The 19,774-nt window shown below is 38.5% G+C and overlaps 1 protein-coding gene across 1 annotated transcript in view; it reads right to left on the reverse strand.

The window, feature by feature from the left end:
• Positions 1-19,774, reverse strand: part of osp (myosin phosphatase Rho interacting protein outspread) — a 226,003-nt gene that overhangs the window by 15,558 nt on the left and 190,671 nt on the right. Inside the window, exon 4 of the mRNA XM_018539787.1 lies at positions 4,080-4,268. Coding sequence (XP_018395289.1) covers positions 4,080-4,268 — 189 coding nt within the window. The remainder of the gene's footprint in view (positions 1-4,079; positions 4,269-19,774) is intronic.

A 19,774-nucleotide genomic window follows, 5' to 3' on the forward strand; every position in this document is an offset into this window, starting at 1 on the left:
ATGGATAGTTATTTAAAAAAATATATATATATGCTAACAAAAATAATATCCATTTTACAATTTATACTTTTTGCCGCTGACAATACAAAAACATCCTAGATAATTATTCCCGGTTAATAACTCAACGTTTTTAACAGCACTCGATATTGTCTTCTTGCACTGTCCTACATTTTCAGTTGAAAGAAACTGATGATTGCTAATAATAAGTTGACTTCGCGAGTGATCTCAAGGTACAAAGCAGCCTCCTTTGCATAGACAGCGTGGCGGTTTGAAGGACTACGGAGAAGGAGGGATAATCGTAAAAAAAGTGTGGAAAATAACGCGGGAGCAGGGTTTCCTCCACGTTCACCCGCGTTAAATGTCGCGCGGAACATAAGTATACATCTCGCCTTGGCCTCGTAACGTAATCGTTCGTTTACACCAGCGCGAGGTCCGCGACAACGAGGTGTAGCCATTTGCCGATCGATCATTGCTTGCGTAACGGAATTGACGTACGTGTATAGTCGTGTAATCTCCGTGCGCGAACAATGCGAGCCTGCGACGAGATCCTAAACATGCGAGGACGATTGATCGATGTAACCGACGCGAAACCCGCGGGCGCAAAGAATACTTCATTCTCTTCTGAGAAGATAATTATCTCGCTATTTTGCGAGAGAGAGAGAGAGAGAGAGAGAGAGAATCTCGCATGTACACGGAGGAGAATGTTTTTTGTCTGAGAATTATAGCTTTACGAACTTTACACACGCAGGTTGTAACACATAATTCAGGTACAATAATTTACAAAGGATCGGATATGCAAAGTGGTATTTGCACGTTTCAGAATACTTCTTTATACGTTCCGACAATTTAACTCGAAAAATATTTTCCTCTCGCGACTACATTCTTTGGTTAATTAATTCATAGAGTTAATTTGAATAATATGCGCGCTCCAAAAAAGAAATAAGGAAAACATCAACTGAAATGTCAATTTATGTTGTAATGCAAGACCTACTTCTGGGGAATGGGTTTTTGGACGTGTATCGAAAATAAAAAAAAATCTCTGCATGTGAAATCTACTATCCTTCGAATCAAATTACGTCAATACGATCGTGTGTGCAACACGACGTAGTTTTGCACGAAAAATGCCGAATGAAGAGATATTTCTGCTTGCCGATCGATCATTTCTTGCGCAACGCGTGATCGAGCGATTCCGCTGCGTTGTTATAAAATTCTGAGCGATGTAACGAATAACAGCTTTCGAGCGATTCGATTTATGACGGGGCCGATTTATAGGAAAGTTCGCAAGCGGACATCTCGGTTTACGATTCAGTTAGACAATCGAAAGAGGCTAGACAATCACTTGGACCAGAAGGACCATCGATATGGCGCGACTCGAATTTCTTTTTGGCTTGTTCGCCGACGACTTGTAAGTTGCGCAATAAACATATACAACACGCGATGTGCAAACGCAGTATAACGCTCGATACACTGTTATAAACTTGAATTCGTCGACAGGCAGAAATTGGATAAACGTGTCTCGTTTTAGCAGCGGTTGTTTTACGGCCGCACAACAATTTGCAACACGCGTGAAACGCATGTTGCGTGAAATGTCATAAATTTACGGTCGCCTTGTGGCGCCGGCATGGTATGGAACTATGGAATGACGGAGTTGCAAAAATCACTTATCTTTCAACCCGCTCGCCGATCTTACATATCTCACTTTACATATCTTGCCAATTAGCAAACTTATGGCTGCTAATAAGCGACATATAAACACAGAAATGTGAATATCATACTCCGGAGCAAGTTCTCCAGTCGAGACGATGAGACGTCGATATAGAGAATTTAAAAAGCTTCAAGTATCTAACTTGTATAAGGTGACACGTTAAGAGCATGCACGTAATTAATGGAGTTACCGCTTGTAAGGCAGCTTTTACGGACTAGAAACGACCGTTCTCACGTATAATACGGCCCGGTTCGCCGGGACGCGATCGCATAGCAGCGAGTGAAACGGTGCACTCTCCATTTGTCACCAAGCGCTTTCGGTTGTCGGCTGAATAATAGGCGTTCTTTTTGCGACGCCTCAGTGAAAAGAGAAAACGGGGGCCCCTTAGAGAGATCGCGAAAAGACGGATGAATCGCAGGAAATGGCCAATCGACTCGACTAACAACCCCGCGCGAGATGCATTCCCAGCAGCGACAACGCGCGCGCACTACTGATTGTGAGCGTTATTGTCGGCGTAATGAGTGCGATGCGGAACGCACATCGGTCAGCGTGACGATTATGCGAGGCAACGTCGCGGCAGTTTCACTGTCGCTTACGCCATTCTTTTTTTTTTTTTTTTTTTACCAAGGCCTTTCAAGCATCGATCGGCACAATTGCACTCAATAATCGCTTCATCACGCGAAAGCGCCCGTTTATGAACTCGACGACGTTCTTTTATGTTGCATTCCGTCCTATATTGACGCTAATCCCATGACGTATGACGGCCTCTTTCATGTAATGAAAACAATAAAGGCATTTTTATCGTCCGCATTGTCCATGGAGTAACGTGAATGTTTTATTAATCATTTTCGCGAATGAATTTATGAATTGGTTTTATCTACGATATTTAATCCTGGAATGCTTTCGATATGTAAATTTTATGTACAAGTGAACGAGAATTATTGAATGCTAAACTATGCCTTCGATGATCATTAGGAGCTCTTGCAAAAATTGAGTCCTAATATTAGTAATATCGAAGTATTAACAGTACTTTTTCTAGTAGGTACTAATTCGCCAGTACCAAGTATTCTATAAAGGAAGTCAAATCTATCGTGTTAATAATCAAGAAAAGTGTAAATAAATGTTCAAAAATTCCGTCCATTATGTACTATATATTATTCCAGCAACATTGCAACGTCCCAGCAATATTGCAGCAACATTACAATCGTTGCAGCAAAGTTGCTTCTGTTCTGTATGATCAGCTAAATCAGCTTGTACTTAAAATTTACATATCTCAAAAGTAACTGTATCGTCACTTATTAATTATCAACAGTATTCTCGGATTAACTAGAAAGTAAGTGATATTTTTCTAAGATTTGTATACACATATTATATATTCTATAAGTATACCGTGAGAATTACGAAAGAGAGTAAACTCTGAGACTTAACACGTTTTCCAGACTTCAATACGTTCCATACGAAACGATCGCAATGTTCTTCAGATTCTCTCCTGTGTCAGATTTCTGGTAACACACGTTGAAACCCTATCGAAGCTAATCCCGTCGACGCGGAAAGACATCGGCAAGCGGGGGAATCATTCTTGCACGCGTAACAAGCGTGACGCGAGAGAGGATGCATGGCACGTAATGATTATGCGAGGGCACCAGCAATCAGCCGACAGTTGCGTTTTCTTACCCGTTTGCGTGACTCCGTTCTCTCGCGCAACGCTCTTTTCGACGTAATACAGTATATCGATATGAAGTCTCGCTGCTGCGTATCCTCCGTAATCGACAGCAAATTAAATTCTCAAATGATACACGCGAAACGCGATTCTACATCGCAAGTGTACATTAGGCATCAACGCTTTCGCCGATGGGCAATCGAGCCATTTTCTCAAATCGATATTTCTCTCATAATTCGACACAGAAATATGATTTCGCCTTTCGCTGCAACAGCTTCAGTGCACTTTACCGCGATTATGCAAATATCTCAACCAAAAGAAATTTATTACATTTCGGAGAAGCTGCGCGGGGTTTGTGGATTATTTCCGTGTCTTAATAATGTTAAATGTATTTAATGATTCATCAAGACACATATAATCTGCGTAGCCTCTTTGAAGAAAATCGAAGTCTCAAGAGTGTTATTAAATGTACTATTTAATTTTTACTTAATTTAGGATTTTGCAATACAAAAAATCAAAATTACTTTATTTTGATTCTTAATGTCATCAAGCAGTCAAATTTTATAATAAAAAAAAATTATCATTTTGACTTTCATGGCGTTAAAATAAAGTCATTTTGAATTTCTCTTTTTACTTAGTGTGTTCCCTTGAATAGATGACATAATGCTTAAGACTAAAAAGTCAAGAAGTATCGAGATACTAAACTGGACCAACCTTATTTCGCGAATACACTTGGAGAACGTCCGTCCACCACCTGGTCTCTTCACGACACGTTCCTTTGACGAAGGTTACACCTTCCGGCGAGGTCACGGCAAGGCTGTAAGGATGCCCAGTGACGTCCTCGGCTGCGGCCACCTCTAAGACGCGGGTCATATCGATCCTCGCCTGAGGCACCGTTTCGGGCTGCAATGATAAGAGGGAAAACACCTGATATAAGATAGGCAAACACGAGCGTTCTATTTTATGCGGAATTACGGCGAGTTAATGAATCGTCAAATTATGGGGAACTCTAATCGCGCATTCTCATGTGTCTCAAATGTCGCAGTTAGAAATTCTATAATAACAGGTTGGCAAAAACGGATAAAAAAATGCAATGACAAATTACAGAACGTACATTCAGCTCTATCCGAATATATCAAATAAAATAAGTCATAAATAGAAGACCAATCAGAAAACTGGCGCGCTTTAGCAAGACACTTATTACAGGGTCTCTTATCGCGGTTTATCTATGCGAAAGCCGAGGCCGAAAGAAACACTCGACATTGACGCAAACGTTGTAAACACAAATATATTATACGCGATGATAATTATATACTATCGGTCGGTGTGTACTTGTCATTATATTAAAATGAAAAAGAGCGAATAATGATAATAAATGAGATAATGGTAACCATCATCAACAGCATGCACAGCCGTCGCAACCTCAGGGCTCACTTTTATCGCGCTCGATGCTTTCTTTTTGCGAACGACCGTTTTGCGAAATTACACGTGCGTTACACGTCCGCGTTCGGTCGGCCGGGTTACATCGGCCGGGCCCGCTTTACCGGAAACGTATCATTTCAGCGCAATAGCGTAATCGACCGGTCGCACAGCCGACTATTCCTCTCGTCTCCTCCCACCTTCCCCCGCGGCCGTAAAAGTTGCATTCCGCGGAAGGCAAGAATAACGTCTTATTGCCGATTCCAGCGAGGCACTTCGCTCCTCGTAAAACGAAAGTGAGTCTCATCGGTGATCGCGCAATTGCCGTCAATTTGAGAGGGAAAAGGGAGGAAAAGAGACATCGCGCGGGGGAACAAGACGAGAGATCGGCGTGAGTCGCACAGTTGGTCAAAACACACCATTTGCGAGTGCCGCAGGCACTTTACACCGCGCAAAGTGCACCCGGGAATGTCACCACAACGCAATCGTTGATACTCCTCGAGAACGAGCGTAACTGCTTGCGTCGGACAGATCGCTTTCATGCCGAGGGGAAGTAATGTACGATGAAACGGGCAATAAAAACTAATGACCAATCTTTGGATAATAAATTGAACGATATAAAAGTGAATGAGTAACTTTTCGCGTCAATAATTTCATTATTATAAGGCAGAAACTGAATTATTAGAAAAAAAAATCGGAATTCCATTTGATACGCAAAATGATGTCCTGAAAAATCATCATCAACCGATATCACTTACTGTATATACTATAAAGTGTACAAAATGAACTTTCGATTTTTACACTGTTAAATTCATAACATCAAATTATACCTAATTTGAATTATTTTTAATCATTTCTATATGTCGTCATTACTCCTATAACGTTAATTTAATTAATAATTAAAACAATGGAGTTAAACGATTTAACTTAAAAAAATTGGCTTCTTTTTCTTGTTTATTATTAAAAAAATGTTTTTAATTTGACTCAAATTTAGTTTATAATTTACTAAGTGTATGTTTACGTTATATGTTGTTTACTTTAAAGCTGATCTTAAAAATGATTTACATTTCAACACACATGACGGTTAAAAATAACAAAACGTTATTTAATTCAAGAAATAAGGCTTGCCACTATCCTTTTGATATTTAACAGTATGAAATAATACGGAATAAAAACAAGTACATATATTGTGCATATTTTCATTTATTTTTATTATAAAGAACAACGGAAAAAGTTTCTTATCAAAAATTACTGAACTTTCACTTCATTACTTTAATGGCTTTTCCAGGTCGTCGGATCGAGGGAGGAAACGTTTATCTCTCGCAATATCGTTCTTTCGATGTCACTTTCTTGGATTTACTCTTCTGAAGATATATCAAGAATATAATTTACTCCACCAAGCTGTCACCAAGATGAACACGAATGTTTTTCGTAACTGCGAATTGTGACCGCCATTAACACTACAGTTAATGACATGCTGCACTTGATAAATATTTTAAATTGGAATATCAATTCGATATCCTTCGTGCCGTTAAAAATGCTCACATGATGGAAGTTTGCTTTTTGTAAAAAAAAAACTTTTTTAGTTGTTCTCTACAAAAAAAAAGACCTATAGAAATATGTGCTTGTTTCTATTTCGCATTGTTTTAAAGTACCGAAGGTTTATCGTACAATGTACATCCTGCATTTGCATATCGTATTACAGAAAAAATAAATACATAGACGTATTTACTGATAGGAATTAGAATATAATCACGAGGTGTTCGATTGCGCCACACGTTCGTCCTAAAAATGCTCATCCACGAAAGATGAAGGCACTCGTAACGTCGAGTATATATGCGAAGCATCGCGTATAATTCAAAGCGCCGCCCGCCCAGCAATTTTTCTCGCGCGCGAGCAGCGACATTATTCTTGAAACGCGAGGAGGTTCATTTGCGCAGCGCGCATCTCTCGGCGTTTTGCACGCCTATACACATATATTCTCCTCTTACTCCCGACCCCCCCCCCCCCCCTCCACAAAAATTTACATATGAAAAATCCCTCCTTGTAGCCCGCATAATTAATCGCGAGAGATGAGAGAGGGCACGAGTGCACTCGAGACCGATGGCGGAGGAAAAAATTTATGAACGGGGGAAGTCCGAGATGGTGCGACGATGAAAATAATTAAAACATTATTAATAGTTCTCCCGCGTTCTTTTATTCTTTCTCCGCGTTTCGTCGCCGTGCTTTGTATAATGTGAAATTTTATCGAAATCCTTTTATAGAGAGAAAAAGATTTCTTCCTGTATGAATATACTATCTCACTCTAACTTAAATTCACTCTACAATTTTAATTAAAGTTATTAAAAGAGTTATTAAGTAGAGTGAGACAGTATAAATTATAATGAGATTTTATATATACATATAATCTTATTTTTAAAGATTGAAAAAAGTGACACTATTTTTTTTCAAAATTGATTTAATTTTAATTCTACAAAGTGAAATCTCTATTTCTAATTCTATTCTAAAAAAAAGTTACAGAATAAATAAAGAATATCTTTCTCAATCATTAGAATTTTGACAAAATTGTTCATGGCAAACTCTATATATGAGAGATCTCCAAGTTGCATGTACAACGTGCATGTCTGTTCTACACACAGCGGTTGCGTAAAATGCACTGATAACTTTTGAAAGACTAACCATAAGACATTAACGTACACGTTCTCCATGCTTAACAAGAAAGTAATAAACATTAATTAATCACTTTCACAGCCACTTACTCTTATAGAAACTTAAACAGGCTTAAATTTAATTCAAACGTTACTAATATTTTCTAAATCTTTCTTGAAGGCCAGCGAATATTATTTTTCTAGAAATTCGCTCAAATTACATTCATGGCATCTTTTTTCCCTATATCTTCCATCTTGTGAGAAAAGAAAACTTTACATATATTAAGAAAGAAAATTGTTCCATACAGAATTTTACTTCATAAAATTGCTTTTAATCTCTTCTTCCTTGAAAGTCTCTATGTGAATGTAACTGCATATCTCACAGCATCTCACAGCATCCCTGTATTGCCTGCATTTCAAGTAAAGATCAAAGAACTCTGGATAGTGCGCGGTTATTGCGAGGAAGGGACGTGACGCGCGAAGAACGAATGCCAGAGAGAAAATCTGAGGATATTAGACACGGTGCTGCTCCCACATACTTGCCGGCCTGTATGGTAGCGAAATACGAAAGACTTCTGCGGATAGACATTTACGAGACCAATGTAAACGCAGTGCTTTGTGAAATCTCTTGGAACAATAATAATAATCCATTTAACGGGCAGGGTTCGAATGTTTGTGGATGGCATAACAATATTATGCTATTGAAATGTACGACGTGTTAAATGCAAATAATTGCCAATGTTGATACGACGACTATTTAAACGATACAAAATATGTATTTAGTACATATTTCGTATTATATATTCATTTGTTAAATATACAATTTAAGTATAATTACAATTATCAAAAAATCATGAACAACTTATATCGTTGTAAAGTATCGCAATTGTTCCGTGAATACCGAAACAAAATACATGTGACATACAAATGCAATGAATCTTGGTGCAAAGGCACGAAAATGAAGATAAAAGAATGAGTATTTTTCGGGTCGTGCATGCATTTCAGGATCGAAATACGCAAGGCAGTTATATTCGGCGAACAAACAAGTCTGAAAGAAAATCCATGACGCATTAAGCCCGCATCGCGGCACGAGTCTCTATATTAAAGTAGCACCGCTTTCATATACACCCTCGAATTACACTCAGACTACTCAGATACGAACGAAGGGATATATGTCCAACCGGGCGATACATCACGGTCCTCTATGTCGGTTTTTTTTATACGTACAGATTGCCCTGCTCTTGGTTTTTTTTTTGTTTATTGATAAAAAGTGGGTCGGCCCTTTTATCCGGCTTCCTGTTTGCTTACTCCGTTTAAAATAAAAAAGAAAATGAGTGTATGGCATCACCACTACAGTTCTGCATACCTAGTGTACTATTTAAGTCTTAGAGCGGAAAAAATACTCATAAAATTTTAATAACACTAGTATAATATAAATAAAATCGCGACGAGTTTTTTACATAGTCTTTGATATTTATAATAATACTTTTAATACACATGACAATTTTTCAGTGCTTTATACACATAATGAATGTCCTGGATTAACTTTCATCGTTTATACAAAAATTATTAAATAATTCTCACATATACTTTGATGTCTTCAAAAAGTACACACTTGTAAAATTAGGCATTAAAAAGGGAAAGAACAGAGGCCATTATTTAGCCAGATATTAACTACTATTTCGAAGAAAAGAAACGCGCAGAACATGAATGATTCAATCGTGTGTATTAAGGATTATAACGTAATTAATTTTAATTCGTGTGAAATCAGTTCTTTCACGTAATTTTATTAAGCAGTACAAGGAAGATTTTTCAGTAAAAAAAAAAAAAAACAGCAGAGTAAACACAGCTCTTAGTCCGTTCCTCTCGTATAACTTTCATTACGAAAATACAAGAAGATCGAAAACACCGATTGTGGAACAACTTGCGGAGGTACCGATCGAAAGGCGATAGTAAAGTGTAAGCCATGTAAGAGGGAAAGCCTAAAAAATAAGCGGATGATGCAAAAAAAAAACGCAGTAACAAAATACGCGCACCGAAAATAAAACAGGTGGTCTCATGAATTCGTGAAACCTGCTCTCCCTGATTATCCAAGTCCTTCATGACCCGGTTGCGCAGTCTCGTCGATGTATCGGAGAGAAGATAAAATTCACACGATTTTCGTGTAAAACGCACAATGTTGCATCTCTCTTCATTTCGTATCAGACGCCTCTACCTTTCAACTTATTTCTTCCATCTACACAGCATCCTTTTTCTTTCGCGATGTAATTTCTTCCACCTCTAAAAAAGCAATCTGCGTATTTGATCTTTTTCCTTTGCGATTCGCCAATGTGAGATACAAGATGCAGGATTTTATCAAATTGAGATATACAGAAGATCTGTATAATCTTCAAGATAATTAGATGACGGACGTCTAGATCGTTTGGAATGACAGAAGCGTTTCTTAGATTCTCGCGTGTACTCCGCTTTGTTATTAACTGTAAATATTTTGTATCGTATATATTTAAAACATACGATATATTTGTAATTCCTAGTATACAATGTTATAATTAATTAATATATAGATATCCATAATTTAAAGAGTATAAAGAGATTGCATCTTTTAATAAGTAACTTCTTACTAGACCAAAAAAGTATCATATATACGAAATAAAAAATGATACAAGCGATGTGTGTGACCTTCTATTGCTGAGGAAAATGAGACTCAATTTATCTTCTTCTTTGAAGTAAAGATTATCTTTAATATAAAGATTATTTTCTTTAACACAGATAATCTTAAATAAAAAACTAATAAAGTTTAAAACTCATTATTTTGTGCTCATTATTATGTACTTAAAATAAGAATTTATTTTCTTTTAAAGAGAGAGAATATCACAAAATTGTTAAAAAAAATGACTTCATGTAATAAAATCATACCTGTTTTAATTTAATAACCATGAAGTATTGAACTTATTAGAACTCAATAATATTTTAATTAAATTTGATGCTGTGGTGAATTTATAATAGATTTTCGAATAGAAACTTTTGAAACATTTAAAACAAGTAATTATTACTTGCGTAAAGTATGTATTTTTCTGCAAGTATAAGTTGATATGTCCGTTACACATAAAAGAGCAGAATGTCAATTGAAAAACTCTGCGACAGCAATTCAATAAGAAATGTTTCATAGGATTATTTCAAATGGATCCGTATGTCAAAGGCATAAAAATAATCGAACACGCGGTAGCTGTATACAAGCGGATCCGCCCCAGCGCGCGTATCCATATTAATTAAATATGAATAGCTATTACCACTTAAATCCATGTCTGTCAGCGCAAGTATAGAGAAGCAAACGTTTTCGCGCGGGGCCTTCAGCAGCTCGTAACCCTTACGCACAGCATCGACCCTTGCGCGGATGATGTCGCGGGATCCAGCGCGAGAAATCCACGCAGACAACGATTACATCCGCCCACTCGCTCCGACGACTTTGAGCACCGGCCGCGGACCCGAGGACCTCGGCATAAATCTCGACGTGGCAGCCGTTAAAGACGTCCCAAGATGGGAATTTCGAATCGCCTGAAAGCATCAGCCGAGAGCTAAGCATCACCGGGTCGTTAATAATCCTCTAAGTGGCATTCATGGCGCCTCGTTCCCCGTTTCCGCCGTCATTGCTTCCTCCTATCGCTCGGAGGCGTAGACAAGGCACCTGGAGGCGACATCGAAGTGCTGGCGACGTGATTTCGGAATATGGATGACATACTCCGAAGAAATCCATCGCGCAGTTAATGCTCGTTTTTACCGATGTATAGGTTAACTTTAATCTTGATTGAACTTATAGGCGCGCAATAGAAGAAATGTTAGAGACAGAAATAAATATTAAAGAAATAAAAGAATTAGAAATATAGAAATTAAACTTTACGTACGTCGAATAAAAAACGATATGATATCTGTATAATACGGCTTATACGTATAAGTTACATTAATTTCTATTCCTAATGTTTTTTATTTCTTTAATGTTTAATTTATATTCCTCTTTCCATTATTCATTCTTAATCTTTTTCTAATATTTAAACTGGAAAAATGAAGAGTGAGTTAAATCGAGATTAAAGTTAATCTACATTGATAGAAACAGGTAAGTCTTACATTCATTTTACAGTCAGAATACGAGAATTCTGAGCAAGCTAGCGTTCTCATTTGGCTATGACGTCATAATTATAAACTATGATAAAATTATAATTAAACTGTGACTAAAATACACATAACGTCTTATAAGCGAACCATATATTATTATCATTATTTTAAGAAACTAAGAGTGGATAGCTACAACAGAGAATGACGACTAAAAATAAAGCTTATATTCAGTCGAGAATTATATCGACTCTCTCGTTTTCCCACTGCTCCTCGCCGTAGGTAGAAACCCGCTATTACTTTATATGACTTCGTAATTCCGCGGCGAAGCTCTCAGCATCCTCCCGTCGAAAACTCGTCAGACGGCAAAAGTCTTTATTGGAGTATCGGACCAACCCGATATGTGCGTGCGTGTTTAATCCGCGTAAGAAGGTATTTATACGTGTATAATTGTCGAAGCCTCGTTAATTGCTCCATCCGGAAAGTGCGACGGACATATCTTGAAGCATTAATTTGTCGGCCGCCGATGTTCGCATGGTTATTCTCAGCGTGCCAGCCCAGTTCCCTGGCTGATCCCACTGGAGACTAGTCTCATCTGGAAAATCAACAGGGGTCTCTCATCGTCGGGGGTACGCGGAACGATCCAGTATAACTTTTCATCGGACGGGAAACAGGTCTCACCGGTGTGTATCGCGGCAGTGGCTCGCATCACGAACAGAAAGATCGATAAAACTGGAAGTTATCAGACCGCGCGGGAAGCCACTAGCATCCGGTAACATCGGCACGGGAGCTAAAAATTTATAATTGTCCCGTCGCTGTTGGCGAAGTAATCTAATGGCGGCCATTACGCACGTCGCGATACTGATTACGCATAATTAAAGTTTCATTAATCTCTCGCATAAAATTGTGTCGAGTAAATATGAGTCAGGTATACAGCTATATGCGACTGTTAACTTGATACCTTTGAAGGTGTAAAGCATTCTTTTTAAATCTGATGTTTTTATATAATCGTCTATAGAAATGATGGGCATATACACGTTTCAATGGATTAAATTAAAGGGGGAAAAAATACAAAAATCGTTGTAATTCTAATGGAGAATTGAAAGACAAAGAGCAGAGGTTGGAAAAGTGATTAGAAATACCATCGGACTTTCCTCACGGCGATTCTTCCCTCAACAACGTGACGGAATGCGTGAGCATGCGTGAAGTGAATCTTATATTCTGTACATATCAACGCACGATGCGTTGCGCATCCTGTTTAAATGTCGGAGAGAAAACTCGCCGTTCCTTTTCAAAGGAATCTTGAAACTGAAGCTGGTAAGACAGAAAGCGCGCGTTTGTCAGACGTAAGAAAAAGCCAAGCGAGATAATCCTTATAAAATTAAATATTCAACGTGGTTAATTAATTCTGAATTTTATTTACTTAACAGAAAATGAGAATCCTGCAAAAATTTATATTCAATATAAATAAAAGTTTATTCTTAAATCTTTTTAAATTTATATTTAAGCATAGTCGTATTTTTATGTCGTATAATACTAAAAGAATTTACCCTAGTTAAATATATAAATCTGAAATTAAAGTTAAACAAAAAATTAAAATTATTTTTCGTGTAAATAACATATTATACACCAATAAGTGTTTCCAATTTTTACATTAAAAAAGCTTTTTAGAAATATAGAAGTTTGTGACAGAGTTTAGAAATAAGCTTTTTGCATACAAAATAAAAATATATGGATTAATACTTTCTTTTGTTATATATATATATATATTTTAACACTATAATGAAAACGATTTGTAATTTTTAATATAACATCAAAAGAATAATAAATAATAAACTGTATATATGGAAGGCGAGTCGCATGAATTTTAATTCTCTTACGGTATACTTCACGTATTTATCGTGGTCGCGCTAACAATAAAAACACCGTCGCTTTTTCCGCCCGGGAAAAAAATTGCAAGCTCGCGAAAAAGAAAGGATCGACTCGCCGTCGGGAAAATAGGAACAGCGATCGTTTAAAGGAACATCCTAAAGGCGGAGAATCAGCGGAGCAAGACTATCTACGATCAGCTGGCGGCGGGATTGTCCGTCCGTGCCGATTCACGTCCGCTTTCAATTAGCTGTCGTATGGGTGATCCGCAAACTCGCGCGCACAGCCGACCGCCGTGTAATCACCCGCCAGTCATCAACAGGAATACAATTTCTCGATGATTACCGGCAAGAAGGACGCGCAGTAGGGTCGAAGAGAAACCCGGATAGTCGCGCCGAAGAAAAGGAAAAGAGAGAGAGCGAGAGAGAAAGAAAAGGATAAAAAGGGGACTCGATAGCGGAGAAACGGGTGTTGAAGGGAAGAAATACCGGTGATAGGCGAAGACCGACAGCTCTGCGGACCGTTGAAAGAAGGCAATCGCGACCGTTAGTTAGTCCGACGCAAGTATCTCGATAATGCGGGATAATCTTCGCGGACCCTCTTTATACAATATCTCTCTGTCTCATTGTTTCTCTTCCGCTCGTTGATATCCGGCTGATTTATACAAGAGACGTAGCGAGCGAAACGCGAAACGGTGGTTCGTACGCGCCGTACCGTGAAAGGCACCTATAGCTAATAGCTGCGGCGAGTCGCCGCACGCGTTGATTACGTACCATGATTCGCAATTGAAACTCGCGGACGCCGATAACAAAGCCGGACAGTGTCTTGAATGCTCTCCGCGAGTCCGGGGGGAGTACGCGGGTCGAGTATATTCCGGATGGGAGAGGAAGAATGGAAGCTTTCTATCCTCTTAACGATCGATTTATTGTGCCTGTAGATTGAGGTCGCTTTGATCTCGTCTCGAGCGACTTTGATTATATATATATATAGGTACCGATAGAGTTTATTTATTTGAAATTGTGCTATTGAGCTGCGACTAAAGCGGAATACCTGCTCTCGTGTGAAATTAATTAATATAGCGAAAGCGTCAAAGCGATATAGCGCTTTGCAATTTATGTATAATAAAAATTAAGAAAGCTGCTATAATGGAGATATCCCGTATTTCTCTCTTCGAAGAAGAATATTTTCGAAAGTTAACCGCGCGATTTTTACATAACAGTAATTGCGCGGGATTTAATAATATTCGTTATCATAAAATACAGAAGACGAGTCCTGAATTAAATATTAAGTTAAGAGTTATATCGAGAATGCAGGCTGGATAATATATATTATTTTATATATATATACAACAAAATTCATGAAATTCAAGTGAAAACTATTTCAGAATCTGTTGTGTAACAAATACATTGTACGAGACAATATTTAATACTTACGATTTAAGCGATAAAGAATAGTTAAGGGTGATGTAACGTTTATTTTAATTTGACGTTATTTAATTCACTCGGATATATTATTGTTGGAATATTCCTTTTTGTGTCAGTTGTACCAACTGCAATCGTTATTCCTTTCTGACTGCTTAAGGCGACGTGTCCCGGATCGCATTAACATCTATCCGTCAATTTAACTCTGCTCGGTAGGTGGTAATCCGCGATACTTTCTCGCCTGAAACACCCATTTCCCGAAGTATTCACACAGACTCCACTTAAAAATGTCGCTATCTGATCGAAGCAACCCCGATCTGACTGAAAAGTCGACGGATGCTCTCACGGTCGACGCGACGACCGTCTAAACCTCGTCGCAGCCCGCACCATAATTTTCATAGAAGAATAAGCCGTCTCTCATCATCCTCCGATAGATCGACCGATCGCTTATAACATCGCGTACACGGTTTCGTCGAGATAAAGCGATAATTCGATCCACGACGATCGGCACCTCGTCGACCTCGCGTGGACCTTTAATAGCCGCGACCTTTCGTATATCCGCGCGCGCGGCGACGGAATTTCGCAATTAATGAATTACAGGGCAGGTTAATAAATCGTCGTGCGGGACACAAAGGGGAAGATAAGGAAAGATGACGGAGAAAGAAAGAATAAAGGAGGAAGGGAGGAGGTACACACATTCTCCCTCGACGGCGAGTCTTACGGCGACTTAGCAGCGCCGCGCAGCGCGATGCAGCACTCGCGCAATTAAATTAATGACCTGATGTCTTTATTAATTGACCTCGCCCCGGTTACAAATTGCAGCCATTAACGTGGCCGACCGGCCACGCGGTGGCTGCTTTCATTACCGGACGGCACGGAGGCCGCGGAAGGTCGGCATTAACCGCCGCGCCGCCTCGATTAAAATACCCCTCTGACTAATTCGAGGGCGACGAGGGGTGGCGGGGAGAGAGAAACGGCGGAGGGAAAGAAAGAATACGAGAACCGAGTTGTGCACCGTGGGTCTGCCTATTAAACTCTCGCCATCGCTGCGGCCGATACGGCAAACACGAAGTAGCAGTTTCTGCCCGCTCTCGGCTCTTCCGACGTGTTTCGATCGCATCGAACGTTTAGTCAAAGCGAGCAGCGACAATACTCGCGTAAACTCAATCTCTCTGAGTAATCTCGCTTGGAATGTCGGACCGGTATTCTTTCCGCTCCATGAATTGAATGAAACGCGTAACATTGTCCTTGAGTCCACAGGCCTTTCTGTTCTGCTCGTTGCAACATGCACATGTTTATGTTCCATTAGTATAATCTGCGACTACGTCTCCACGCAGATAAATGTACAGATAAATCGATAGCAGTACACTTGTTGTCGATTATCCAAGCAGCGCTTTCAAATCAAGAGAAACAAGATATTGAGCGGAACGTAAATAAGTTATTAAATAAAAGTGAGTATTAATATAAACTTCAGTTATGTTAGGTTTCAATTCACATGTCAGTATAATTAATAGAGCATCAAAATAATTAAAGGTCCGAGTAATTGTCAGAATTTTCTTTCATCTGGTACCGCTATATACATTATACTGATATGTACGGGGTGTCCCTGTGTTGAAATTAATCAGCTGTCATTTTCGAATGTATTTAGTTATCATCATTATTAATATACATCAAAAAAATCAATTTACTTCATTGATGAAAAATGTACTAATAATCAAGTAAATCAATGATTAATCGATATAGAATTCAAGATTGCAGACAAGATTCAAAAACATTATCAGATTTAGTCACAAATATTTAAAAAATTGTGACTAATATTAAAAATGATATAGGTAATAGAAAAACTTTTTACAGATTTTCGTTAAAAAATTAAATTTTATATAAATTCAAATCGTGCGCTCTCTCTCCTCTCTCTCTCTCTCTCTTCGAAAATATTAATCATTAAAATTATTATAATACCAATTTTTTATCAATAAAATTAATTTATATACAAATATATTGTTAAATTTTATTTATTTGTTCGATAAAAATTGCAGACTTCTCTTTTCAACGCATTTTTTGTCTCTTTTTTTTCTATAACTGAATACATTACAAAATAACAGCTGATCAGTTTCAACACTTTCTCGTGAGACACCCTGTACTTAAACAATTCTTCATGTATTTATGACGCTGAACGAATATGTTTCAGAGCGTAACAACAAATGGATCTATGCAACGAAAATGCGGAGTTGATGTATCGCGTCTGACGATTCTATCACGAGCGTCGCCCTAATGCCACGTTCGAAGCTCCACTCGGGAAGCAAATAGTACGGCGATAATCGTTCAAAGTGACACGAACATTCGCTTATCTCCGCAGCGGCGAGATTAATGCACGACTTGAGTAGAGAGGTGCCGTAGGTGCCAAAGTTAATAACGTTCCCTGGTAATAATAGTGCCACCGTCACAGGATTATGAAATAAATTCGTGACCGACATCCGCACGCTCGAACAGAACGCATTAATTTCGAAATATTAGTCGATTAAACAGCCATAACTGAGACACGATGTTAGAAACTCGGCTTTTCTTCAAAATCTTCCGAGATTTCACAATCTGGAGTTGCTTTATTGATCGCGTCGGCAAATGACTCGTGACTGTGATTAACACCGTTATGATAACGGCTCGATAAGTCTAAATATTAATAATTACTCTTCTTGGTCGATAAACTTATTCTTTCTCTTTCCAAAGTATCAAGTTAAAAAGAGTTGCAAGATAAGATGGTACAATTTCAAACCGGATACAATTTTGAAATAAAATAGTCTAATTTCGAGATTCAACTTTGGCAACCTCCTTGTTTGGGAGAGTATTGAAAGGAATCAATGAGGAAAAAAAAAAATATATATATATATCAAACTTAAACTTTAAATTTTATTTTGTTCAGAATTATACTGCGTTCAAAATTGTACCATCTTACCCTGTATTCAATTCTTTCTATAGTTAAGATCAGAAAATGCGCAAGTCTATTTCTATTATGTCTTTGTGTTAAGCACACGTAACACGTAAAATGAAAATATCAACGTCTTTATAAAGACGTTCGCCTAGATTCGCGATGATCATTCCCTGTCAATTTCGCTTATGGATCCGTCTTCTTCACGATCTGCGGACGATGATCGAAGGAGGTCGATCATCACGGGAAGACTGGCTGGTCACCTTTTCCAGGGAGAGGTCTGTTCGAAGCGTGGAACATCGTTAACCTTTGAGATCATCTTCAAGGTGGAGCGTAGTGTACCCGACCTGCACACACTCGCCCAGCATCGCGGGGATACACACATATACACGCGCAACATACATAATGTCGCCTCTCCGCTCGTGCATACCCAATACATTCCGCGAGGATGACTTCCCCTTGGGGGTACGAGAGGAGTAACGGGATCGAGGAATCGATCCAGTCGCGGAGATCGAAGGTCCCTTGAGAGATTCGATTCGATCTTGCGGAATGGCGAAGGTCGTCGTGAAGGGAAAGGACCTTATGAATTATCGCGTATGGCATTGGGACCGGCACGATGATGCTGAGTCAAGTGATTACGATGCTTGAGAGATCCTTCGAGTCAACAAATCGTGGAACAATGTTGATAAACCGTTTATCATTTAAGAGCACTGATTCTGACTTCCTGTCGCAATAAATAAACTGTCCAGTATCACATCCAAGAAATTGTTCATTAATTATAATTTACATTAATTTGTTAATTTCCATTGGTTTGTTAGCTAATTTCTTCGGTATATAAAACCGTCGATGATATCATTTTAGTTTCACTGATTATTTCAACTTTTTTCTTTCTTGTATTATAGATATACGACACAGACTATATTAAAAATATATGATAAATATAATTATTTTAACGCGATACAAATAATATCGAAATAACTTTTCACTAACCAAAGGCTTGAATAGAAAATTATCAAATTGGCACCTTTGGCAGTTCTAGTGAGATACCATCGGCGGTTCTAGTGTTAATGTGCAATAAAATTATACCTGTCGCTGCAGCGAGCTTTAAGATTATTCTAAAATATATTCTATAATCTCACTAAGAGAGATGGAGGGACAGATATTTTCAATTGCTAGTCCGCGAGGGCTTTTATGGTCTTACACTTTTGCGACCTTTCTCGACGCGGCCGTAGGAGTTGGGAGTCAGAAAATCTTTGACCGCAGCAGCAAAGTGCGGCGCATAAGAAGCTCTCTGCTTATAAATATAGATAGATCTGGATCTGGATCTGGATCATAAACAATCGTAAGCGTAACGGACATCCGTAATTGCTTCTCTTATGGCCGGTCATAACGCAACATCCGGTGCCTGCGGCCGCGGCGCGTCGTACCAATGCCTTGGAATCCAAGGGAATTGATTTCATACATTGTACTACAACCCGCGCGTGTTGCGTGTCGTGTCGACGACACAAGCTGGCAAATATCACGGCTCCGAACTCTCTTCCCTACAGCTCTTAGTTATTTTATTACATTTCGTGGTATTTCGCTCTTCACGTTCCAACATTCGAAAATCTCAATAAAATGAAACGATCTCAATAAAATATCTTTTGTAATATATATATTCTGTGGAATTAAAAAAAAACATTCTATACACACAACGAGCTATTAAACCTTCTAAGTTGACAGATAAAAATATATTATTATTTATAGATAATCTCTCCTGCGCATTTCTCATATTTTTAATATATTTAAAATAACTATAAAGATTAAGATAAGATATCTCATGGCTGTGCGATAAGGTTGTAAATCATACAGCTTGTATTTGATATACAAAAGCCGATCGCCTTTCTGAAACACACCGACACATATCGCGCAATCTATGAGTCGGGATATAATACCGTATAACTAGCTTTCTCTCCATCACGTTAATGCATGTAATCGATACCTTCCGATATTACCATGAATCCTGCATTCTCCTTACCTAGT

Source organism: Cyphomyrmex costatus, unplaced genomic scaffold (genome assembly GCF_001594065.2).
Source record: "Cyphomyrmex costatus isolate MS0001 unplaced genomic scaffold, Ccosl1.0 scaffold222, whole genome shotgun sequence".
Taxonomy (NCBI): Eukaryota; Metazoa; Arthropoda; class Insecta; order Hymenoptera; family Formicidae; genus Cyphomyrmex; species Cyphomyrmex costatus.